Source organism: Pipistrellus hanaki (assembly GCF_964339955.1).
Source record: "Pipistrellus hanaki genome assembly, chromosome: 10".
Lineage (NCBI taxonomy): Eukaryota > Metazoa > Chordata > Mammalia > Chiroptera > Vespertilionidae > Pipistrellus > Pipistrellus hanaki.
Window position 1 is genome coordinate 2,588,264 of NC_140512.1, and position 26,014 is coordinate 2,614,277.

The 26,014-nt window shown below is 56.2% G+C and overlaps 2 protein-coding genes across 4 annotated transcripts in view; one reads left to right on the forward strand and one right to left on the reverse strand.

Moving 5' to 3' along the window:
* ZNF277 (zinc finger protein 277) overlaps nucleotides 1–17,364 on the reverse strand; it is a 32,070-nt gene extending 14,706 nt beyond the window's left edge. Inside the window, 1 exon segment of the mRNA XM_084897587.1 lies at nucleotides 17,235–17,364. Coding sequence (XP_084753713.1) covers nucleotides 17,235–17,325 — 91 coding nt within the window. The 5' untranslated portion in view covers nucleotides 17,326–17,364.
* Nucleotides 17,365–17,634: 270 nt separating this feature from the next.
* The window catches only part of DOCK4 (dedicator of cytokinesis 4), a 165,242-nt gene continuing 156,862 nt past the window's right edge, over nucleotides 17,635–26,014 (forward strand). For 2 of the 3 annotated variants that reach the window (XM_084897150.1, XM_084897152.1), the window contains exon 1: nucleotides 17,635–17,954. In XM_084897150.1, the coding sequence (XP_084753276.1) occupies nucleotides 17,918–17,954 (37 nt within the window). In that variant the 5' untranslated portion in view covers nucleotides 17,635–17,917. The remainder of the gene's footprint in view (nucleotides 17,955–26,014) is intronic. The other variant, XM_084897151.1, reaches the window with a different exon arrangement.

Below are 26,014 nucleotides of genomic sequence, written 5' to 3' on the forward strand. Positions count from 1 at the left end.
ACAATCACTAGAGGCTTCAGCCCCCATGTGAGCACACGGAGATGCTGGGGAGCATGCTTCCGGTATGGGAAGCACAGGGCATTAAGGACAGTCTCTTCAGCGAGGTGCTAGAAAAACGCAAACACCTACATAAAAACCCCAAACTAGACACGGCCCGAGCATTTCCTACAGAAATTAACTCAAACCCTGGAAGCAACCGAGGCGCCCTGTAGCCGGTGATGGAAGACTGGCCCAGCCACACAGTGGAATACTGCGAGTGCCAAAAGCCAGAAAGCCACAGAGGAGTCTTAACCACATCCGACTACACGAAAGAAGCCAAGAGTGAACCCTAAGGTAAACGGTGGCCTCTGGGGATTGCGGGGTGTCACCGTAGGTCCATCCTTGGTTCTGGTGAGCGCTGTTGGCCGGGACACACACACACACACACACACACACACACACACACACACACACTATGCACGTGTGGGGTACGGGGTGTATGGGACATCTCTTTATCTCCCTCTCAGTTTTGTTGTAAACCTAAAACTGCGCTAAAATAAAAAACTGAACAACGCAACACCGGACAGGCAGAGGCTGCGTCCTGAGCCCGTAGTTAACTTGGAGAAACTGTCCCCCAGGCACTGAAGCCGGGGGGCTCTCTCCTGCAGGAGGCAGCTGAGGCCGGAGCTCAGGGAGGCCGGGTCCGGGCTGAGTGGGGACCTGAGTCCAGTGTGCACGCCAGCATGCTGCTCTCAGTGCTGGCCTGGGGTGGTCACACAGGCTCCGAGTAGCTCCCTTGCCCCGTCTCCCCACAGGATACAGTTTCCGGGAGGGTAACGGTCATTGGAGCAGGAGCACATGTATGTAACGCAGGATTCTCAGGGCAGACACTGGGCAGGTGACCAGCCCGGGCTAAATCCGATAGCAGCTCAACGCTTGCGCTCACAGCCTTAGCGAAGAGCTGGGACCCGGGCGCCGCTGCCACGCACTGGGAAGGGCTCCTGGGACGGTGTCCCCCAGCGCTTAGCCAGGAACTCTGCACCTGCAGGCGCGGGTCTCCGCTGCGGCCTGCCCAGTGCAGTCACGACAGCCCGGCACAGGCTCATCAGGCGCCGACCAGGTCTCCGCTGCCTGCGCCCGGTCACAGCCACAGCAGCTGGGGCGCCGCCTTCCTCCGCAGCTACCGTCTTATTCCCCCCAACGGTGAGAAACAGCACTTGTTTCACCAAAACAGCTCTGTAAACAGTTTAACTGGAGGGGTTCATCCGAAAAGACCAAATATAAACCTGCCTTCAGGGAGCTAAAAACACTGCCTGGAAAGAGGCAGACAGTGTCACCAGGCCCCAGGCAGCAGTCTGGCACTGACTCGGAATGAAACCCTGCGATGGGAGAGACGCAGTCTGAAGAGGAGGAAACCCTGAGAGCCCCAGGTCTGAGGCGGAAGCCCCTGAGCCATCGTCTCAGTATTTAATTACGGCCAGGGACGCAGGAGTTCTGCTCTTCACTGTAGCAATATTATTTAAATACGGTATAGAGCATTTATTATTCTCCTTTCTAACTTTATTACTTTTTTATGGACACTGTGCATGGTTAAATCCCTATAAAGTATGCAGTATTATTCATCAACTTTTACAACCCAAAGTATCCATTTTAAAAAATGCATCAAATTTAAAACAACGATCTCTTAAATGCTAAGCTGTGAAGTTTCCAAATATTTTGTACTAAAAAGCAAAATATATTTTAACAAATATATAACCCTCTATATTATTTACAAAACATTCTCAGAGAGCCCTAGCCTAGCCGGTTTGGCTGTGTGCTTAACGTGTCGGCCTGCAGACTGAAGGGTCTTGGGATTGATTCCGGTTGAGGGCACGTACCTCGGTTGCAGGCTCAATCCCTTGCCCCAGTTGGGGTGCACGTGAGAGGCAACCAATGGATGTGTTTCTCTTCCATTGATGTTTCTCTCTGTGTCTCTCTCTCCCCCTTTCACTCTCTCTAAAAATCAATGGAAGTGTCCTCGATGAGGATTAAAAAACCCCTAACATGCTCAGAGGTAACTGCATGGAACAAAACGTCATTAAATGAGCTTACTGATACAATGAACATTTTAGCTTTTAATGTGTTAATACAGAAAATGACCGCATGCAGTATCTTTTTCATAAATACACCAGTAATTAAGGCAAATAAACAGATAATCTAAGAAATGGAAACTAAAGATGAAAATTCTTGGCCAGCAGCTTGGCCATTTTAACAACCACAAATCTGGGCAAGCGGTCTACAAATATGGCGCAATAATAATCTTTGTTTTATTTAAAAAATATTTTTATTTATTTCAGAGTGAAAGGAAGAGGGAGAGAGAAACAGAAACATCTGCATGCCCCCACTGGGATCAAGTCTGCAACCGGGCCTGTGCCCTGACTGGGAATCAAACTGTGACCTTCTGGTTCATAGGTCGACATTCAACCACTGAGTCATGCTAGCTGGGCTCAATAATAATCTTTTAAAAGTTTATTGTGTTTCAGTGGAACAGGCATGAGGCAGGAGCAGGGCAGATGCAGGAGGTGGCACTATGGATGCGGGCGCCCCCAGGGCTGGGGGTAAATCCCACGGTGGACATGGAGAGGCGGGGGTCAGGGAATAGCACATTCTACAGAGAGCAAGCACATCGCTGGCACTCGTATGCCACAGATGTTGAAGATGAGAGTTTAAAATAGAATAAATGCTTATAAAGGATGAGACTAAACTTTTAGTACAGTGCTTAAAAGACAAGAATTCTAAGATGTTTATTACCTTCAAGTAAGTCAAAGGATGCTACTTGAAAAGAAAAAAGCTGACTTTATTGGGAACAAAGAGAAGTTCAGGTCACCTTGCTTTAAAAAAGTTTTCTATGAGAAATACGCATGTGGAGGCCAGCGAATCACAGAGCTCTGTCCAGAGGCTTTGCTGAGAAGAGGATTAAACAAACAAGGGGGGTCTCTCAGTGGAGAAACGATTACAGACACCGGTGAGAGCAGACCCATTCTAGAGGGGCTGCGAAGGCTGGAGAACAGAGGGATTTGGGCAAAAGGTTACATGTGGCAATACTCCGACAGGAAGCCTGGACATCAGTGAGGGAGAGGTGGACCCCAGGAAATGAGGTTTTATGGTTCCCTATGAGTGTTCCCATTCTCTTCTCCCAGGAAAAGGCTGGATGTCAGGCCCAAGTGATCGCCTTTCTTATCTGAAAGCCGAAGACACAAACAGAGAGACATGTAGGCATCCAAAACACCCACCATCAGCTCTTCACCAGACTTAACAAATTCCTCTCACATCCTCTTCTTTCTAAGCCAGAAAAGCAAATGGCTGTCTGTGAGGGCAAGCAGACTTACAGCGGGTCTCTGGGCGTGTTACCGCCGGCGCGGGAGGCGTGTTACTGGGGATCAAGCCTCAAACCTGGCCTGTGCCCTTGACTGGGAATCGAACCATGGCCTCTGTTGCGGGAGGCGTGTTACTGCTGGTGCGGGAGGTGTTACCGCCAGTGCGGGCAGGAGAACACCAAAGCTCATTCCCCCGCAGCCGCCTGGTTAAAGCCGAAGACAACAGGTACGAGGACAGAGGGAAGCCAGGCTTCCATGCAGTGTCGGAAAGGCCTTTAACACCTGTGAGGCTGCCCGGCAGTGTGGCTCAGTGGTTGAGGGCCTATCTAAGAACCAGGAGGCTATGGTTCGATTCCCAGTCAAGGGCACAGGCCATGAGTGAGGCTCGATCCCCAGTAGGGGGCGTGCAGGAGGCGGTCGATGGAGGATTCTCTCCCACCATTGAGGTTCCTATCTCTCTCTCCCTAACCCTTCCTCTCTGAAATCAATAAAAATATATTAAAAAAAAAAACAACAAAAAAACACCAAACACAAACCAGCCTGGGCAGCTGCTTCCTGCCTGGAGCGGCGGTTGGGGTCTCCCCCAGCAGCTGGGGCAGAGCCAGGGTGGAGAACCCGGAGGAGATCCATTAGAGGCGGCAGCCGTGGTCAGTGGCCGAGCATCCCAGGCTCGAACCTCGCGGTTCTGTGACTGGACATGAAATGACATGGACAATCTACCACGTCCGGAAGGAACTGCTAAGGAGAGAAAAACTGCCCTGTGGCTGGCGGAAGTGGGAACAGCGCCACCAGGCGGCCGGCCTGCCGCTTCCACCTGCCCTCTGCCAGCCTCCTTTCTCTGCAGCTCTTCTCGCCCCGCATTCGGGAGGCTGGCGCAATCCTCACACTCCACTCATCGCACTCCACTGGCAAACGTAACCGAATGTAGTGAAGGGGAACTAGCCGAACCCCTGCCCAGAAATAACTGCCCGAGGCCAGCAGGAGTGAGGCTTACCCAGGACTCCTCCTGCTGTAATTACATGACGGGAAAATAGACGTGACCTCCATCTCACCACGAGAGTGATTAAGTGCTTCTAGAAATTAAGCAAAGTGTGCGAAATGTGTTTTGAGAGATTTGGCGGCACGGGAAAGTATTCTGGAAAAATTATGCAATTGGGATTATACTATGATCCCCATATTAAAAAGTATGTAACGTATTTTGAAACAAAGGGAAGTACAATCAAAGAAAGCAACGGGCGAGGCTGTGGGGGAGGGGTGGCTCGCCTTCCTCCTTTCCAAGGTTAGCCACTCCGGAAGCCGACCCGCTTCTCAGCGGCCTGCCCACTTGGTCCTTTGCTTTAAAGGCAGTTTCCCCTAATGCACCTGTGTTGTGTTTTGAATCGCTGTGGTGCTTAGATATTACTTGCTGACTTGGACTGGGGCCACTGTCTAACATTGTTTTTCCTCTTTTCTATGAAGAACGTGCTGGAGTCTGAAGTCCAAATCATGGAGACTCAGCCTGTGGAGCTGTAACTTCCGTGCATGCACTCACACCACTTATCCCGTCTTGGTTTCTCTAACGAAGCCCCCAACATCACACACTCCTAAAACTTTGCCCTTCCTTCCTTCCTCCCTCCCATCTTGCCTCCCTCCCTTCCTTTTCTTTTAAATAAAAGACCCTTTGGACTGCAAACAAAACCATGAAAAGCAAACTGATAGAAAAAACTCACCAGATACTGTCTCTAGAATTATAATTCCTAAAGTAGCTTTTTTAGTAGTTAGCTAACTTTTACAAAATGCACCTTAAAAAGAAAATCTTTGGAAAGCTCTGTGACTCACTTTCCTTCCTGCACACGTGAGGGTGCTGCCCCCACCCCGGAGTCCCCTCTGTGCTGGGCATCAGGGCAGCCTTCACGCAGGACACAGATCTGCTCACATGTGGAACACCAGGGCAGAAAACCCTGCCACTCAGCCTTTTAAACCGAGGCCAGAAAAACAAATCTTGATTTAGCTTAATGCCTGCAAAAGTAAAAAATTCACTGTATCTTACTTTATTGTATTTGGGGGTAAGGAAGCAGACTCAGAGCATCTGCTGGTTTGTTAAATGTCTTTCTAATGACTTGCCGTTGAGTAAGTGACTTTGTTAGCAACCAGCCTGGCTATTATCTCTTTAACAGACAGCTGACATCAGGAGGGAGAACAGGAGGATCGCACAGAGCACAGAACAATGTGGGTGCCGGGCCTCTGGGAAATACTATCAGACGGAAAGGAGCTAAGAATTTGGATTCTGATTTGTCAACGTGCTCACGAGGGAAGTGGACATTTATGATGATGTGTTTTCCCCAAATACCACCACGGCCGGTGGCAGCATGGGATAAATGTGTACGTGAAAATGTTCACTGACCCACAGAAAAAATACTTCTTGTGCCACAATAGAGCACAAAGATTTATAGGACTTTCTACATAAAGGCTAAGGTTTCCCCATAGACAGCCAGATATTTTAAAAACTTCCTATTTGAAGTTTACCCAACTTGAGAAAGACAAGTTGGTACTCATCTATTCCACATATAAACAATCAGGAGATACGAAAAGCACACAGTAAAATGAGCTAGCAGAAGCCCTGGCTGTGGGGGTGTTGTCCTGTGGGTCTCCCTACTGTGCATCCCCGGGTGCCAGGTAAGCACAGAGCACTGGGCACCCTTGAGCCACTGATGCAGCAGGGCTGGGTGTGGCCTGCGACCCTGTATCTCTAACAAGCTCCTGAGCATCCTGAGGACAAGGGTGTGGTGTGGGGGAGGAGGGCTGGTGTATCATCTTAAAAAAAGTGCCTGTGAGTGAGACCCCATTTCTAGTGCCAGTTTGGGAAGCGAAGTCTGATCACGGGAAAGGCCCCGGTGCCCACTTCTCCTGAGGGAAGGAGATAATACATGCCAGGGCGGTTCGCGGCGAGTTAACAGAGAGGCTCTGTGGGAGCGCCCAGGATGCCGGCTTCATTAGCATTATCCAGCGTTGCTATGGGGACCAACCCAAGAGGAGTCAGCGGTACACAGAAAATGAGGAGAGAGGAACCGATGAATTAAAAACACAAAACACCTGAACAGTTCTGAGAATAGAAAGCAAGCCATGGCCTACTTCCTGGCATTAGTTCTACGAATTAAGGTAAATATTCTGAACAAAGAGCAGTGGCCACGCTCAGCTCTCCATCTTCAGAAGGTGAACGCTCCCTCTGCCATCCAGGAGGGAAGCTTTTCGGAGGAGAGGGGCGGGCTGTGTGGGGTGCAGTGTGGGGAGGCAGGCTGAGGCGGCAGGTGTGACAGGGCCCTGGGGACAGGGAGGGAGGAGCACAGGTGGGTGGCTGCCTCTCAGTGTTTCACGAAGAAGCTGGGAAGAGCCAGAGAAGAAGGGATAACTGGAGAACAAGCACCAATCCTCTCCCTCCTCCCGTCAGCCCCCAGCACCTCAGTCCCTGGGTCACAGCCCGGTGCCTCCCCCCCTGCTTTCTCACTCATCTCAGCCGGCTGCCCGCTCCCCAGCTCACCCGTAATGTCTTCCCCTCCTCGTCTTCTCACCGCACTCAGATGGCCGTGTTTCTTTGTACTTCTCGCCTGCTCCCTCCTTCCAGCTACTCAAATCCCACCTCCACGCCCACTTGTGAGGACTCCCAGGGGGAGCTTCCCCACCTGGTCGGATCGAAGTGGACTTTCCTGCCCTCGCTCACTCGTGCGCATGAGTAAATGCAGGGCTTTTACCTGTGACCCCGATGGCTCGGTCCCAAGGGGACCCTTGGATGAAGGGACAGCCACAGTGATGGCTCCTTGGGCCTCCCCCATCGTCTTCAACCGACAAGGCCTAGCTTTGGTGGGTTTTATGTATCGAGATTCAGTGTAAGATAATTTGGAAAATGGTTCCATCGCTTAAAAGGAAGATTGAGAAATGCTGCCCTCTAACCTACAAGTCACCTGCCACTCAGAGAAATACCAGTACTGCCCGTCTGCTCCCCTTCTGCTCCGCAAGTGACACTGGAGGCTCCTTAGAATTAATGAGCTCCTCGCTCTTCTCCCCTGTTCTGGGCGCAGCGCTCAGGAAAGGAGTGCTCTGTTGACTGGTGCGCCTTGAATCCATTTCCCACACGACCTGGTAGGTTCACGCTGAGGGGCTGGGACCGAGGGGCGGGATACAGTGCTCCTCCCGAGTCGTCCTCGCATTTCGGAGGCCGCCCTAACGCGGGTGTGGAGCGAGTGGACGGTACGGACGGGGCTTCGGGACGAGCAGCACAGCAGAGGGAGGCTCTGGAGGAGGGTAGGCCGCTCCAGCGCCCCTCCCTCCTCACAGCACCCACACGGGCGGAGCACTGGGGGACCCACTGGATGCAGAGCTCACGTCTCCATCTGCCCACGCCTGCGGGGTCTCCATAACTGGGTACCTCGGTGCACACACACACACACGCTTTGCTAGACCACACGCCCTGCAGGGACCGTTATCTGTGCTTTCCCGGTCGCATCTCTCAGGAAACGCACAGGGTGTGAGCCGCTCGCAAGGCGGCCGCTCCCTCTGGATGACAACGGCATCGGAGAGGCAGAGTGAGCCACTGCAGTCTGGGGAGGACAGGCGAGGGGTCCCTGTGAGTGGAGGGGCAGCAGCTTGGACGGGACACTCCTGGAGGAGGAGCCCGGACCTCGACGTCTGTACGAGGAGGCGACTTTGGAGGCTCTATGCTAGCCATTCGACATCAAATTTCAGTAGAAAAAGCCTTGGTCCCTTGTTGTATAAATCTAATCAAGGGTTTTCTTCTAAATCAAATAATTAGAATCTGAAGTGGGAAATGAGGAGGGCTTTCGCAGAGACGGCGTTCTTGTTGGCCAGAGTGGGCTGAGCCCGCGTTTCTCACAGGCCTCCTTCCACACCAAAAACGAACAGGACGCCGAGCCCGCGCCACAACGCCATGTCCAAGGCCCTCGCGTCTGCGAACGCGCTTCTCCGGGGAAGGCGAGGGTCTGGGGTTTGGGGGCTCACATGGCTGCTGTGCGCTGGCCAAGGTCAGGGTTGCATTGTGTCCCCCACAGGACACACTGTGGACCTGACCCCTGGGACCTCAGATGGGGCCTCATTTGGAAACGGTCTTTACAGAGCGAATCAGGTTAAAATGAGGTCAGTGCGATCACAGGCCAGCTGTGTGCTGTCCTGACACCTGGGACAGACACGCAGGAACGGCGTGCGAGGGGACAGCGGAGGTCGGGATGTCTCCTGAGACTTTACCCCCAATCACGCCGACTCCTAATCCCTATCCAATTCCAGGGCTCATTATTCGCTTTTAAAGCCACCCGTCGGCCTTTCAGGTGTGACCCGAGGGCACAACGCTTTGAAATCGCTCCAGTGAGGAGGGAGACAAAGACAGTGCTGGTGGCAGGCCCTGGACACGCTGCCTCTCGCCGCGGGAGGCCAGGGAGGAAGCAGCAGAGTGCTGAAGCGGACACTGCCCTTCCTTCCTCACTGTTGGGTCTGTTTTCTGAAATAACAGACTAGATCCCCCACCCCACGCCACTGCCTGTCTCAGGAACACACACAGCTCTTAGGAAGGAATACGTAAGGTACATTGTACACTGATCGCATGAGAAATCCTTTGAATTAGAAAAGTTCTGTTGTCTTGATCCCAATACACCATGTAATATAGTACCTTACTGATGTTCGCTTGTTTCAGAAATGAGAAATGTCATACGTACTAAAGAAAATTAAAAAAAGAGTAAAAACATTCATAAACAATCAAGTAATCTAATATAATAACCCATCAAAATGGAAGAAAGCACTGCCTCCTGGGGTAATGGTGAGACAGGAAGGAACAAAAAAATATTGTGAAAAATTGCATGTAGGACCAGATGGCATTCTTCGGAGACCTCCGAGTAAACGAGCTACTCTGAAAGAAAAGGAAAAAGCAGCTCCTCATTAAAAAGGCGTACTACACAGAAAGGTACAGAAACCGGTGAAGCAGCACTTGCAGTAGATACGCACACATGTCTTCAATAAGAGACAAATTATAGCACATACCAGCATTTCCCCTTTCTGGCTTATCAGACTAAACTTCACCCCAATTAATACATCAATATTTTAAAATAGTTTACGGAGAGCACGCGCGCACACACACACACAGTTTTAATGACACACAATCACTCCTTCCGAATGCTGCGGCCTGTCTGGCAGCTCTGCAGGGGATCTGCTGCACCTTTCTCCGCTCACTGGCCCCGGGCACAGACTTCCCGTCGGCTTCAGTGAGGACCGCTGCGATGAACACGGGCTCGTGTATCTTTTGAGCTAGTGTTCCTATTCTTCAGGTACACGCCCACAAGTGGAATCTCGGGGTCAGACGGAAGTTCTAGTCTTAATACTTTGAGGAACCTCCATGCCGTTTTCACAGTGGCTGCACCCATCCACCCTCCTACCAGCAGTGTACAGGGGCTTCCTTTCTCCACATCCTCTCCAACACTTGTTATTTCCTGCCTTTTTGATCATAATGATTCTAACAGTGACACCGCATTTATTTTGAGAATCCCGAAGAAATGGAGACCAGCCAGCTGTGAATGAAACTACAATGGCTAACTAGAAGTTAGCAACAATGGTCCTATGAATCTCCTCCAAGCTGTTGGAATAAACCTTCACTAAGAAACTCTGCCACCACTCTAGCTGATTTGGCTCGGTGGATAGAGCTCCGGCCTGCGGATTGAAGGGTCCCGGGTTCAATTCCAGTCAAGGGCACGTACTTTGGTTGCAGGCACATCCCCAGTAGGGGGTGTGCAGGAGGCAGCTGATCAATGTTTCTCATCAATGTCTCTAACTCTCTATCCCTCTCCCTTCCTCTCTGTAAAAATCAATAAAACGTATTTTAAAAAGAAAAAAAGAAACTCTGCCACCCACAGCGCTGTGGCTTCTGCCTGCGCTCAGCGTTTCAGCAGTAAACAGCGCTACAGAAACGGACACTTCTGCCGCCGCCGCCACACAGGCACCGAAGACCTACATCCCAGGAGCCAGCGGGAGCTGAGAGAAGCATGTGAATTAAACTTTCACAGCCTTAAATAATGCAGGAACCGGGTAGGGTTCCCCCAGGAAGAAGGACCTCCGATCGAGGGCTCTGGAACGGCGGGAGGAAGCGGTTCCTGGGGACCTTTCCCTGTCCATCGTTCTATTTCCAAACCTTAGTCACACAGCACGGAAGGGACCCCGGGATACAGAACAGAGGACACAATTGGAAGAGTGCAGCTGCTCGTATCTGGCTAACGTGGTAGGCTCTGCGGACACGAATACAGGCCGCAGTGGTACCATGGACATCTGAAAGAGCTCTGGCTGCTGGATGGGCGATGCCACACGCCCACAGAGCAAACAGCTGGCTGTGGCTCCACTGGGGCGCTCTCCCCCCGGGGCTGCTCTCCAGGAGGGCTGAGGGTGAGGCAGCGGCTGTGTGACAGCCAGGCGTGAGCGGTGTGTGGATGGAGCTGCTGGGACCCTCTCCGGTCTTACCCCACACGATGTTCTCCCTGGAGCACTCGCACCCAGGTGCACGCAGGGTCAGAGCACGCTGGGTCCATGGATGAAAGGGGACAGCACTGCTCTACTCACACCAGAACTACGGGTGCCTGCGGACAGCATGTTAACGGGAGGTGTTAACGGTGCAGATCTAACCTGTCTGTCAGCTTCTTTCACCAGGCAGATCCAGAACAGCCCCTTCCTCTGAGCATCAAATTCCACGGCGTCCACGGGTCAGGACCAGGACGTCCAGGGGTCAGGAGCAGGACGGTGCTATCGCTTTCTGCTGAGGATCGTGTTCCGGCCGCTGGCTCCTCAGGAAGGATGGGCATCTCTCCCTTCTCTCTCCTTCACATTTTATTAGCTTTCCGAGCTTCCTGCTCCAATTCCCCTTTCCCGAGGCTGCTCTTCAGCAGAGCGTGTCTGAGGGCCACATATGTCTTGCTCTCTCTTGTTTAACGACATGGCATGGAGGGACTGATGAGTACATGACCGACATCTAGCGCTGCATTCGATTCAGGGTACACGGAACCCCTTACTTAGCTCTGTCTCTGTCACTTGGATGGTCTTGCACATTTTTGCCTGGAACAGCTCTGTGTGCAGTTCTTCTATCTCCCCTTTAGGCCACGTGATCCCTGATGGCAAGGCCTACCTGGTTTTCAACTTTGGATTCTTCTGCTTCTACAACACAGACGCTGCCCAGACATCCAGTTAATACAAATTTCTGCAAAACCCTAGCCGGTTTGGCTCAATGGATAGGGTGTTGACCTGTGGATTGAAGGGTCCCAGGTTCGATTCCAGTCCAGGACACATGCCCAGGTTGCGGGCCTGACCCATGATTCTCTCATCATTGATGTTTCTCTCCCTTCCTCTCTGAAATCAATAAAAATGTATTTTAAAAAATTCTGTGTGAGCTGCCTCAGTTCTATCGATAGCTTTACGGATTTGCACTCCGTTAAAGACCGGGAAGGCGAGGGAATGGGTCAGAGGGGACCCATCCTGATGATCTATCCATACTCCCTCCCTTGGATTAGGAGACCCCACAAGTCGTCCATTGCTGTGGTTCTCCTCCAATTTCCTAACTCTACATGCCTGATCGGTATCCCCCACAGGGGCAACTAAATCTTAAGAGCACGCCCGGATATGTATGTCTCCTCACGAACTGGGACAGGCATGCTGGGGGCTGCCTGGTGTCAACCCACCTTCACCTTCCTCTGCTGATATTTGGGGGGAAAGGATGTTACTGTAAGGAATTCTCTCGCAGACAAACCAGGAAATGGTATCACAAGTGCAGGGAACTCGTCTCACATCAGTCAGCCAGAAGCAGGAGTGAGACTTACACAAAAAAAGACAGTCTTTGAGCCACGTCCCTGGAAAAGGGGCCCAGGCCCGGGCCCAGGAGGGCGGTCGGGCTGCACCGCTTCCTTGCTTCCTTCACGCGGGCGTGTGCTTCCAGAGCTTCGGAAGGGGGTCGTGAACTGGCTGCTGCTCTTCCAGCACCTCCCAGCCTTCCCGTCAGCTGCAGGGCCGCGGCCCAGACTGAGGCGGCCCGCCTCGGAGTTCCTATCAGGCCAGTCTCAGCTATTAACTGCTTTGTTATGGTAATTGCGATGAGCCGATACAAAGTGTTTTCTTTCCTAATTGGCTCTTACTGGTGAACAGCAGCTTGTTACATAACAGAAGATTGTGTTAAATAACCACAATTACAATTCTGAGGGCTTTCTTTAAAAAACACACACAAAACCCCCAACACACCACAATCTAAGTGTTCAGATAGAAACACTAAGGAAACTTAGAGCCTCCGGCCTCGCTTGGGGAGGTTCAGGTTTCAGTTAAGGAGGAACAGGAACCGGAGGACAGCCTGAGGGAACGGGGACAGAGCGGGTTTTCCTTCCCTTTAAAACAAACACACTTACAGCTGGCTGTGCGCCCAGGCAGTGCCTAGAGGACGGGCCTATGGACCATTCCCCCCGTGTGAGCCGGACACAGAGGTCCTCCCCGCGGCTCCGACCCCACCCCCGCCCTGACACACGGGGACGGCCTCAGCGCAGAGCACCAGCCCTAGTGCCACACCACTGGCACTGTCCCAGGACACGCGAGGCATACAAGCATTGCAGGCGGGGCTTGGCACCAGCTACCGCTCACAGGGGAGAGCTCCCCAGCATCAGCGTGATGACAACACCTCCTTTCCAATGTCTCCCCTGAGGGCCTACAGGTCACGCCACAGGAAACTAAAGGATGCCCTGGAGGAGGCCCCTCAGGCCCGCACACCAAACCACCCGGACCAGGTTTCTACCACTCTTTCTCTTCAGGACACCCCTCTGGCCTGTACCCCGCAAGGCCCCCTGACGTGGACGACCCCCAGAGCTTCCTGCTGACTCGGCCTGCAGTGCACGCCTGCTGGGGAGCCGGGCGCTGGGTGTGGGTGTGGGGGAGTGGGGCCGGGGTAAGGGGATAGAGACTTGTAAAGAGGCTTTCCCGGCACATAGTTGCAATTCTAGCGCCGGGAGCTCGGCAGACAGTCTGACAACCCCCAGATTCCCCGGATGCCCGAAGCCCACGCAGTTATCCCCACACATTCCTGAGCCTCCCCTGGGCCACCCCACCCTTGACATTGCTCCCCCAGTGCAGAGCCGAGAGCTCAACCAACTAGGTTATCTTCACTCTGAAGGCAGCTGGCCATTACCGGGCCGCTCTGTGACAGGGACCACGCCGGGCTTCCATCGGTCACTGTAAAGCAGGCATTACAGCCACGCTTCCACACGTTAGCAGCATGGGCAGTACACGCATGCGACACAGCTCCTCAGTGGCAGAGCTGACACTGACATGGTTTCTCCAGGACGAGGGTCTGCGTCCTCTGTCCACTGTCCTGTCAAACAAACGCGTTGGAAAGAGCTGCATTATAAGTTCGGTGAATAAACCTCAAACCGACCTGACCCTGAGCTTAGATGAGCACCATGGACACCAGTAACACAAAGCTTGCCCCCGGCAAGCGCACCGTCTCCGGGTGGCCGCGCTGCCAACCAAACCTGTCTGAGGATGCCAGTGTGGTCAGGGAGACCTGGGCCAGGAGCAGGGCGCTGGAGGTGGGACTGGGACAGAAAGTTAGACCTCAAACGCCACCCGAGCTTGGCCCTCACTCCACAGCAGGAGAGCTGCCTGAGGATGTGACGAGGAGCCACAGACACATGTTCACTTCAGAGTGTGGGTCACAGGAGGGGGCTCAGCCAGGGAGAGCAAGAGGAGGGCTTTGCAAGGGTCCAGCAAGGCCAGTTCTGGCCAGACATGCATTAAACACTCATGAGAGGCGTTGGCCCGGTGAGCACAGCTCGGGGTGGGGGACACAGCAATTCGGCCGTGATGGTGAAGGTTACAGAGAGAGCAGTGGCTGAAGGGAGGACAGAAAACAGATTCAAAAGGTCCTTTCAGACAGAGAAACAAGACCAGGTAACGGATCAGACTGGGCCTGAGGGCGAGACAGGGATCAGGGAACTCCCAGGGTTTCCAGCCAAGGCCTCAAGCTCTTTATTGAAACAGGGAACACAGACCCAGGAGCTGACACCACCTGCGACCCCCTCCTTCCAGACACCACGGATGGGCCAGCATCCGCAGGGGAAGGCCGCTGTCAGAGCACTGCACAGGGAGACGCAGCACCAGCCAAAGGGTCCCGAACGAGCTGTCAATTAGGAAGCTACAGACGTCCTACCTTATCCATTAGATGCACATTCCAAGTGAAAACAGCAAAAGAAGAAACATCAATAACACATCCCACGTGTGAGAAATGGTGAGCCTATTTACTACCTTCCTTTTTAAGAAAATACGTTTTTATTGATCTTTTAGAGAGAAACTGAGAGGGATAAGAGATAGAAACATGGATGGGAGAGAAATATCATCAATTGACTGCTCCTGCACAGCTCTCCTGGGAATCGAGCCTGCCACCCCAGCATGTGTCCTGACCGGGAATCGAACCAGTGACCTCTTGGTTCATGGGTCGATGCTCAACCACTGAGCCACCCCGGCCGGGTATTTACTAGCTTTCTTAATTTTGGGACAATATGAAATCTTGGCTGCTGTTCCAATGGATGGAGAGCAGTGTCATGCAAGATTGGAGACTTCCCTGCAGAGGGAGGAGCTCGGGAAGTGGGGCATATGTGGCATTTCCCACATGTGTGACCTTTGCTGCGCACCACCGGGGACTCACAGTGATAGAGCCCTCGCTGAGCCGCAAGGGTTTCTATAAAAAGACTCCCGGGCCCCTCTGTCCCAGGGTATTAAACACGCAGATTACCATTTTAATTAAAGCTAGAGGAAAACCTCTTTAAAGAGGCCATTTCCAAAAAAGTAATGATTTTATGGGGGAGAGACTTAGTTGAAAACCTAAGTGGTTGTTTAACAACAACAAAAAATAAAAAATAATATATATGAATATGCCTCCAAAAATCATTATTTCCACTTCAAATCTGTATCACCTGGCATGCTTTGAAGAGAACTGGATAATGTCTCAGAATGATACATAGGTTATAAGCTTTTCCTTATAAGAACAACATAAAAACCAACCAGTAAGCTCTCCCACCGATTGCTACAAACGAGGGTGAACTCGGAGCAGCTCTGGGCCAGGGTGCGGATTTTTTTTTAATGTTACAGATGCTGCAAATTCTTTGCTGCTCAATACTTTTGTTGCAAACAAATTAGAGCCTAAAATTAAGATTTCCATCAGTTTCTCGGTTCTATCTACTAGTCATTTAAACATGGTCATGGACTGATGAGGATACGGGGGAAACCTCATGTACTCCTGGTGGGAAGACACACTGATACCTTTCAAGAGAAAGATCTGACATCTACCAAGATTTTTAACATGTGTAACCTCTGGCCCAGTAATTTGTTAAGAAGCATTCCCCTAGTGGTCAAGGATACATATATGAGGCTACATCATTCCCTAAAAACTAAAGCCCAACTACATATATGCACATGAGAACGGGCGGGCTCAGGTAGGGCACACCCACTCTCTATGGAGTACCGTGGGCACAGCCCTTTGTTTTATTTTATTTTATTATTTAAATATATTTTATTAATTTTCTACAGAGAGGAAGAGAGAGGGATAGAGAGCTAGGAGCATCGATGAGAATCATCGATCAGCTGCCTCCTGCACACCCCCCCACTGGGGATGTGCCCCAACCAAGGTACATGCCCTTGACCGGAATCGAACCTGGGACCTTTCAGTCCACAGGCCGACGCTCTATCCACTGAGCCACACCGGTTTCGGCTAAAAGAGGCACTGAAATAATGGCAGGGCCAGGTATGTAGTTCAATCCATGGGAAGTGACTGCACTTTATCCTTGCACCGCTCGGAAAAAAATTTACGATGAAATGTCAGTTAAAATGGGAAAACAGTGACAAAGAACGAACAAAAAAACCCTCAACAGGAGTTGAGAACCAAATTGAAACCCAAAGCAATTCCATTACAAAAAGATTACATCCTGTGCTTAATTACCCATCAGGGCCAAGAAGATAAGGGATAATGATCTCCCCAACACCTGGAGGGTGGGGATGGGGGTGGGGGCGGGGAGGGCAGGAGATGGACCAAAGGTGAAAGGACGGGACTGGGAACCCTAAAGAGAACCCCTGAACCGTTCAGGGCGTGGGCACTGACCTCTGCGGCGGGTCAGGCAGAGCCACAGCAGCTGGCATCTTCAGAACCGCCTTCCGGCGCGCGGATGCCCTCTCCCTTCCTTCCAGCCCAAGGACCCCGCCGGCCCCACCTCAAACCCCAACCACCGGGGCCCCGGCCACCAGGGAGGCGGGAGGCACGCCGTGCCCGCCCGAGGCCGCTCCCCCGGCACCTGGCACATCTGCAGACCGGACAGCAGTGGCCAGTCTGCACCTGGAAGTCAGCCGGAACCGCCCCTCTGCCTCCCGAGGCCACACCGAGCGAAGAGGCGGGGCCCGGGAGCCGCCAGCCCCGGAGGGAGGACCGCCCGCGGGCGAACCGAGGGGACCCGCACCCGCCCGGCAGAACGCCGAGCCGGAGCTCCGCACGCCCGGCCGCCGGGAGGCCGGGCCACCCCTTCTCCCTCCCCCCACCCCGCACCCCGGCGGCCGCCGGGAGGCCGGGCCACCCTTCTCCCTCCATCCCTCCACTCCCGCACCCCGGCTGCCGGGCCACCCCTTCTCCCTCTCCCGCCCCAGAGCCCGCACCCCGGCCGCCGGGAGGCCGTGCCACCCCTTCTCCCTCCCTCCCTCCACTCCCGCACCCCGGCCGCGGCGACCACGCGCACCGCCGGGCCCGCCCTCGGCCCCCTCCCGCCCGTGCGGCTCCAGAGCCGGCGGCTCCCGGGTCCGCGCCGCGGCCAGCGGCGTCCTGGTCCACGAGGAAGGCGCAGACCCCCGCGCCTGGGGCACCGGACTCACCCTCGTTACTGACAGCCCCGGCTCCGCCGCGACCGCCGTCACCGGCTTCCCCGCCTCCGAGCGCAGCCGCCGGGGCCCTGGGAGCCGCCATGCCGCCGCCGCCGCCAGGGAAGGGGAGGGCCGCGGGGCGGGGCGGGGCGGGGCGGTTCGGACGGGAACCAATGCGAGAGCGACTGGGGATGCACGCCCCCTCAAAGTGACGTTTTCTCCACGCCCACGTCGTGCCGTCACTCTCTGGACCAATAGAACGCGGCGAGAGGAACCTAATCCCTGCCCCTAATAGGTCAGACCACGCCCCCTTCCGGAACGGGGCGGCCCAGAACTACAATTCCCAGCGTGCCCCGGGGCGCAGGGCCGGGAGGGCGGGAGCGGGAGCGGGAGCAGGCGGGCGGGCGGGGGTGCGCCCGCGGGTGCCCCGGCGTGTTCGCTTAGTTCAGTGAATCAGAACAATGACTGCGCCGCCGCCGGGTCGCCGCGAGCGCGTCCGACTGTGAGCGGCCGCCCCGGCGTAGCGGCAGGCGGCGCAGCCCGGGCCGCGCGGTGTCAGCGCGGGGCTCGGGAGCCTGCAGCGCGCCCGGCGCCCGCCGCGCACTCCTCGGCGGCTGTGCATCGGGAGCCGGAGCCGGAGCCGGAGCGGGGCCGCGGGCAGGACGCAGCCCGAGCGCCCGGCGCCCTGTCCAGCCATGTGGATGCCCACGGAGCACGAGAAATACGGCGTGGGTGAGTGTCCGCGGGCCGCGGGCATCCCCGCGGGCCGGGCCGGTGCGCACGCCGCGTCCTTGCCCCCGCGCCCCGCGCGTCCCGCCGGCTGCCAGCGCCTCTCCCCGGCTGGCCTCGCGCCGCGGGCTGGTGCTCCGGGGGCGCCGGCCTCGGGGCGTGCGGTGCGCGCCGGGGTCTCGCCCCGCAGCGCCCTGGGGGCTCGGACTCCCGGTGGGGACGGGGGCGGCGCGCGGCCAGCCGCCCGCTGCGGGCTCCGCCTGCGGAGTTTGGGAGGCGACGCGGCGCGAGTGTCAAGTTGGAGGAGGAGGAGGAGGAGGAGGGGGTGGCCGGCGTTCCGCTTCTTCCTTCCCCTTCGTCCCCGCCGCGGCCGTGGGCCGGGACCGTGATTTCCCAGATTGGGGAGAGAGAGGAGGCGAGAGCCGCGGGCCGCCGAGCGGACACCCCTCCGCGAGGGGAGGCGCGGACCTCCGCTCTGGAGCCCGCTGACAGCCCGAGCCGGGCCGGAGCCTTCTCCTCGGGTCCCTCCTCCTCCTCCTCCTCCTCCCTCCGGACCCGGGGTGCGGGGGGCTGCGTCCTGGGCGGGGGCGCGGGACTGTGCTCCTCTGCGGGCCCCCCTCCGCGATCGGAGGGCCGGTGTTCGGGGGTGTCCTCACTGGCGGGCGCCCTCCGGCCGGCCGGGCGCGGCGGGGGCGGTGCCGGGGTCCCGGCTCGGGAAGCCTGGCCCCGGGAGCCCGGGCCCCGCTGGCAGCAGGACGGGCCGGCCCAGCCCCCGGTCCCGCAGGCCGGGCAGGGGGCCGGGGCGCGCGGCGCTGCGCGAAGGTGAACAACAAAGGACATCAGCGCTGACGGATGAGCCGGCTCCCCGCTCTCTCCCGCCTCCTCCTCCCGCGGCGGCCCGCGCGGCTCCCGTGGCTCCCGTTTCGGCGGCTCCGTGTCCGCGGGGTCCCGCTCGCCCTCGGCCCCCTCGGCGGGGACTCCCTGTGAGATGGGACCGGTGCGGAGCCTGCGGCCGCCCGGGGCGAGGAGCCCGGCTCGGACGGTCCCCGGGAAAAGCGTGATGGATTTCATGGATCTCACGGATCTCACCCTCAGTGTTTACCGCTGCGGATGCCCCCTCCTGCCCGGGGCCGGGCACACTTTTTCTCTTAAATTGGGGACAGATCTGGTGATTCGGGAGATGGGGCGTTATGGCCACGGGCCCTAAACCCATTTGCCTGTCATTTTTAAGCAAATCTGGGGAGCCTTTGCAGGGAGTTGCATTTTTCTCCAACTTGCCCCGGAATGGGGGTGCTGGAGTCCGCGGAGGGGGCCGTCGGAAGGAGGATGGAGTCACACAGTCATTTCCGATGTTTCCGTGAGCTCCATCTGGACCGGGCGGCCCGCTAGACAATGGTGTGTCTGGGCCCCCCCTCTGGGAGGGGGTGCCCGCTTCCCCTCTGCAGAGTGGAAGGAGGAGGTGCCGGCGGGTATTTCTCCCGCCCCTCTCAGCCCCACCTTTTTGGGGGATAGGTTAACCCTTTGCCAGGAGCAGACAATGCCTCCGCTGAGCTGGGGGGGGGGGGAACCCGGCGCCCCCCTGTCACTGGCTTGGACATCCCCGCCCAGCAGCCTGGAGCCGGCCCAGGCCGCTTCCTTCCAACAGTTAAATTGGACTCCGGGCTGATGCTCCTCCTCTCCTGACACGCCAGGTCCCAGCTGGGGAGCTGGTGTTGATTAGCTGTGCCCCGGTCTTGCGCTGCTGCGGGCTGTGGGCAGAGGCTGGTGGACACGCACCCTGGGACACGCACCCTGGACCGCAGACCGGATGTTATCCGTCAGGTGCCTGGGCTGCAGCGGGCCCTGGCCCCCCGGTGGCTGTGATTTGGTCCTGGAGCTGGAGACGGAGGCTGAGGGGAGGCTGTGCTCCTTTACACAGCGTCATGCTTTCATCATTAATGTTTGTGCACTTGGCCTATGGAATGTTTAGCTGCTCCTTGGAGACCATCTGTTCGGAGTGTGTGTGCGTGGTGGTGTGTGGGGTGAGAATTTTGCTAGGATGTTCTGCGTGGACTGTTTCTCACTGCTCAGTCCTATTTGTAGCTGCAGGTGGCTCAGTTTTTTTGTGTGTTTTTTTTTTGAAACCTCGGTTGATGCCTATGCTTTTCTCATCTAGTTTTTATAAACATTAAAGAAAAAATATTTTCTGGGCACCGATCTTTGGCTGATATCAGGTGTGGTTGTGACTCAGTTTCCTCATTCTTTGAAATAAACCAGTGTTTGTAACCTGGAATACCTGACCTTTCAATGCACGTTGTATATTTCTACAATGATACTTTTTATTTGCCATCAATTATGCATGAGGTCATTATGTGATAATTATGTGTCTTTATAGATTTATGCCTCAAATTTAAAGCAACATACTATCAACATGGATAAAATTACTTACATCCTATCAGGGATTAAAATTCCTTTTTTTTTTTTTTTAAATCCAGAAAGAGAGAGGGAGAGAGAAACATTGATGTGAGAGACCATCTGGCTGCATTTTTGTACTCTCCCAACCGGGGATTGAACCTGCAACCCAGGCATGTGCCCTGACAGGGGATTGGACCCGCCACCCTTCCGTGCGTGGGAGGATGCATCAACCAACTGAGCCACCCTGGCCAGGGTGAAACCCCTTGTCAAACCTGACGTGTGGGCTCTGTCTAATTATTTCACTGATGAATGGTATTTAAACAATTCATATTTAGTTATAGGCTAGGTGTTCCCATACCAGGGAATCAGAGAGGTACAGGATAAAACTGCAGGCTGAGGGGTAGGGAACCTTATCTCTTTAAAAACACGGTAGCAGACACAATGATACATGTGCTGCATTCAGCACGGCCAGGGGTGAGCCTGAGGGGCGGTGAAGGATCCAAGAAGACAGACGAGAGAATAAAGCTGGGGCTGGTAGGACGCTGCTCTCGGGTGGAGACACAGCACCACGGCCTGCAAGCCGAGTCTTTAAAGTCAGATTCCACGAGGCAAAGCCAGGGTGTGGTCAAGGCGTTCATGATGTTCTCCTGAGTTTCGAATCCTCTCAGTTCCATGCCTCAGAACCCTAGCAAGCTTTGTGTGGGCAGCACCTGCTGCACCTCCCGCAGCCCATATTACTCAGCCACGGGTGACCACAGGTTCAGACCATAAGGTCAAGCTGACAGCCATAGCCCGTGGCTGTAATTGTGCTGGGTGGGAGGGCTTTGCCCTCCACGCTGGGACTTGCACGTGGCTTTGCCACGAGAGGGCCGTGCCCTCTCATTAGTGTGAGGCTCGAACCTGCCCGAACGCTGTGGCCGCTCTCCACAGATCGGCACGTTTTATCTGGGGAGATGCTGGTGGGTCGTGGCCCTCGCCTGCAATACTGTCCGCTGTGTGACCTTAGGTAAGTCACTTCCCTGTCTGGGTCCTAGCCTCTGGGGCCAGCGGTATCCCAGGTCCTTCCCAGCCCTGGCTCCATAGCGCTCCTCCAAACAAATACGTACTTTCCTCGGAAAAACACCCCGCTGTGTAGGCTGTTTGGCTGGGACACACCCCACCTGCTTTTCACTGAGCTCAGAGATAAGCAGAAGCTACCTGGCCAGGGGCCAACAACAGCCAGGTGACGGCTGCCAGTTCCTTCAGTCTGAGTCTCCGCTCGGAACCCCGTGTGCAGTGACTAACGTGCGTTCGCCCGCCCGCCCGCCCCCGCACAGATTTCTGCAGGATCACTGTCTGTCTCCTGCGTGCCCGCATCTGCCACCCCCTCTCCCCGCCCGGAGCGAGGTGGGCATGCGTCCCAGAGAGAGGGCAGGCCACCGCGGTCGCCTCCGTCCCTGTGCGCGCCCGCCCAGCGGGCGCTGTGGGCTTCGCCAGGCGGGCCCGGTCTGCAGAGCACGGCCAGGTGTGGCCCCCCAGCCGCCTGGGAGAGCTGAGCCGGGAGAGCGGGCTGGCCGATCCGTGCCAAACGCAGGAGCCTTCCGCCGAACTCGACTCACACGAGCGGACCTGAGGGAACATGTGTCATCTTAAAGGAGCCTTTCCATCCTGGTGCCCCGGAGCCCTCCGCAGTGTCCCCATGCACCCAGGGGAGCCCTCTGCTCCGGGAGGGGGGATTCTGTGGGATCCGTGGACTGCCTTCCCTCCGAGGGGCACGGCCGTGGCGGTGTGTGTGTGTGTGTGTGTGTGGGAGGGGATGAGGCGTGTGTCCTCTCCTAGCCGCGGGCCATCTGTGTCGGAGAACACGTGTCACTCAAGGATGTGCGGCTCGGAGTGTGGGCACAGGCTGAGGGGGGAGGAGGAGGGTGTGCACCTCTGAGTGAAGTGCCCTCAGAGGGCCCTGTGGACCTTGAAGGGCACATGGGCTTCCTCCTGGGATTAAAAAATATATATATATATATTGTTATTGATCAAGGAGAGGGAAAGGGAGAGACATCCATGATGAGAATCAATGATTGTCCGTCTCCCTTACGCCCCCTACTGGTTCCTAGGTGGACACTCCAAGACAGAGCAACGCCGCTGGGCCCCCGGCACCTTGTGACAAGGACGGGGAGGCAGCACCGGGCTGTCTGTGGCTTCCGGCGTGGACAGCGGGCCCTGCGGGTGCTGCTTTCCAGAAGGGGCCCTTTGTGCACGAGGCCGGTTTGTGGTGTGAGGGAGGGTTCGGTGTGGTCACCTGGAGCTGGCCCTGCCCGTCACACCCCAGCTGGCTGTCCCCGGGGGTGGGGGGGACTCTGCCCCGGGGAAGGCTCTGGATCGAAGAGCATCATTCTTTTTGGTGCGATGACCGAAGTGATTAACCTAGATCAGACTTCACTCATTGCGTGGACGTCGATGATGTGGCCTGCTTGTCCCTCCGAAGCTTTAAAGGGGCAGGCCCTGGATGCCCACAGAGCGGTCAGTGGAGCACTCCCGTGGGAGGGGGCGGGGCTCTGCGGTCAGAAGGAGGAGCTCCCACGGAGAGTGGGCGGGGAGCCACGCCGGTGGTCTTCCCCGGCTTCACGTGGAGGCAGCGCCTGGGGACGCATTGCCTGTCCGAGGCACGCGCCCTGCCTGTTCCCGTGCCGGCTCCCTCCCAGGCGGATCGCTGAGGCCGGGGAGTGCCCGCGGGGGCGGGTCCGAGCAGGGTGTTGGGAAACGCACAGGGAATGTCTCAGTGGGCAGGGCTTATTTATTCCTGGAGCAGCTTATACCGTAGACACGTCCACACATCCGCAAGCCGGGGATGTTCAGTTACTCAACGCAGGGTATTTGTACACACAGACATCTTGTGTGTGCGTGCGTGCGTGTGTGTGTGTGTGTGTGTGTGTGTGTGTGGTGCAAATACGTGCAATAACTCATAGGAGCCACGGGGCCAGTTTTAGATTCTTAAAGCTATAGCCTGCACGCCTGAAAACAGGTGACTTGGGGAAAGGGGTTTCCCCTTAAGCTGGCCTGAGGGACAGCCCCCCGACCTTCTACCAGGAAGCATCAGTGCCGGCGCACACAGACGCAGACGCCCATCCTGTTAGAAATCAAGTCGGGCCCAGCCGGTGTGACTCAGTGGTTGAGCATCGACCTATGAACCCGGAGGTCCCAGTCCAATTCCCAGTCAGGGCATATGCCCCAGTTGCAGGCTTGATCCCCAGTAGTGGGCATGCAGGAGGCAGCTGATCAATAATTCTCATCATTGATGTTTCTCTCCCTCTCCCTCTCCTTCCTCTCTGAAATCAATACAAATATATTGTGGACCAGAAAGCCTCCCTCCCCGCTTCTCTTCCCCCCCCCCACTACCCCCGCAGAGGCCAGGCCACTCATGGGGGGTGTGTCAGTCCCTCCCTGTGGCATTGGGGTCCCTTCCGTGCCACACTGGCTCTGCGTCTCCGTTAGGGTGACACTGCCAGGGACAACTGGGACAGGAAGCCGGGCGGGCGGCGGGGGGGGGGGGGGGGTCCAGGAGGATGTCGGCCTGTGGTCTCAGGCCGCCTCGCCGGGCGGCGGTGACGGGGCGAGTGTCTCTGGGTGACAGGGAGGAAGTGGTGGGGCAGGAGGTGATCTCATCTCCATGGCCAGGAACCAGGGCGCAGAACTGGGAACTTGGCTGGCGGCCAGGCCCATCCCCCAGCCTGGGAAGCGAGAGCGGTAGGTGGGACGAGCCACGCCCTTCCCTTCTCCGTCCAGCACCGGCCGGCGGGGCCAGGGCGGCGGCCCAGGCTGCAGCAGGAGGCTCTGCGTCCGGGAGGCACCTGAGCTCGCCCTCATCCACTCGCTTTCTCCTTCTGCACGGCCGCCCTGGTCATGCGGCTCAGTGGATAGAGCGCCGGCCTGCGGACTGAAGGGTCCTGGGTTTGATTCTGGTCAAGGGCCGGTACCTCGGTTGCAGACTCCCAGCCCTGGTCAGGGGCAGGTGGGAGGCACCAGTCGGTGTTTCTCTCTGTCTCTCCCTGTCCCTTCCACTCTGGCTAAAAGCTCCATGGGAAAATGCCCCTGGGCGGGGTGAAGAGGAAGGCTGTTTGTCTGCGGGGTGGGGCGGGCGTTATGACGTTCACATGGAGACTTCGGGGCACCCCGGTATCACGGTGTGATTGCTCTCCACCCCACTTCTGTCCCGGGCAGCGGGGAGCGTGTCCGAGAGAGCTCAGATGTGAACTTGGCAGATCTTCCTAGAACCTGACAGCCACTCCTTCCCCGTGCCGCGAACCGGCTTTTAAACCTAGCCGTTACCGTCACTGGAGAGTGAGTGCTCCTGGGGCCTCAACCAGACATGCCGCCCCGAAACCTTTAGGCAGAAACTCGAGGTCTGGTCCTGTGTCTTCCCCTCCCTGCTGTGCGGGACGCGAGGGGGCGTGTTTGGGAGCACAGACTCAGGCGAGTGAGGCGGCCAGTCACGGCCTGAGCTGGACCCCAGGGGAAGCGTGGCCGGAGGGAGCCTGAGGCCGGTGCCCTGAGGGTCTGTGTTGCCGGAGGGTCTGGAGTGTCCCAGAGGCAGTGGAATGACTGCATTTTTGCGGAGCTGCTCACGTTGCCTTAAGCCAGTGGTTCTCTGCCCGCCCGCAGGGTCTGTAAGGCGAGGCGCGCCTGCCCCGGGGCTGGCACGGCCCTCTCCCCTGACTACTAGCTGAGAAGATGCTCCAGCCTGCACGGCCCCGCCCATGTGAACGAATCCAAGCCACACCTGAACGTCGGGTCGGATCAGCTGTGAAGAATGAACTCTGGCCGAAACCGGTGTGGCTCAGTGGATAGAGCGTCGTCCTGCAGACTCAAGGGTCCCGGGTTCGATTTTGGTCAAGGGCATGTACCTTGGTTTCGGGCACATCCCCGGTGGGAAGGTGTGCAGGAGGCAGCTGATTGATGTTTCTTTCTCATCGTTGTTTCTAGCTCTCTATCCCTCTCCCTTCCTCTTTGTAAGAAAAATCAATAACATATATTAAAAAAGAAAAGAAAAGAGAAAGAATTAACCCTGGTGTGGCACAGGATTAGGTATCGTTTCTGTGCCAGGAGATGAGGAAGGTGAGAAGCCTCCATCTTGCGCCATCGAACCACGTGGGTGCCGTCAGAGCAGCCGCCGCCGCGTGGGCCCTGCGCTGCTCCCGCCTCCCGCGGGCCGCTCAGCACCGACGGGCGGCGAGCGTCCAGGTCACCTTACAGCAGTGGGTGCGCTTCGTTGGGTGGCACCTTGGTCGGAGGCCTCCCTGGGGTGAACGTTGGCTTAGGTCAGTGTTTCCCAAACTTCTCTCATAATGAGAATCACCTGGTGGAGTTGTTAAACTACAGATTCCTGAATCCCAACTAAGAAGTGCTAAACTAGAATTTTTGGGAACATATAGGTAAAACCGTATACTCTAGCACTTCTTATTCAGGAATCTGTAGTTTAACAACTCCACCAGGTGATTCTCACCATGAGAGAAGTTTGGGAAACACTGGCTTAGATGGTGAAGGCCACACCCCGAAGGTAAAAAGTAATATTTAGGGGAACCCCCCGGACCCCCAATGCTCTGTCCTTATCCTGAGAGCGGGTGGCCCATCGTCTGAGTGTCACATCAATGCTCGTAAGTGACGGCGCGTCCAGGAGACACGCGTGTGCGGTGGGC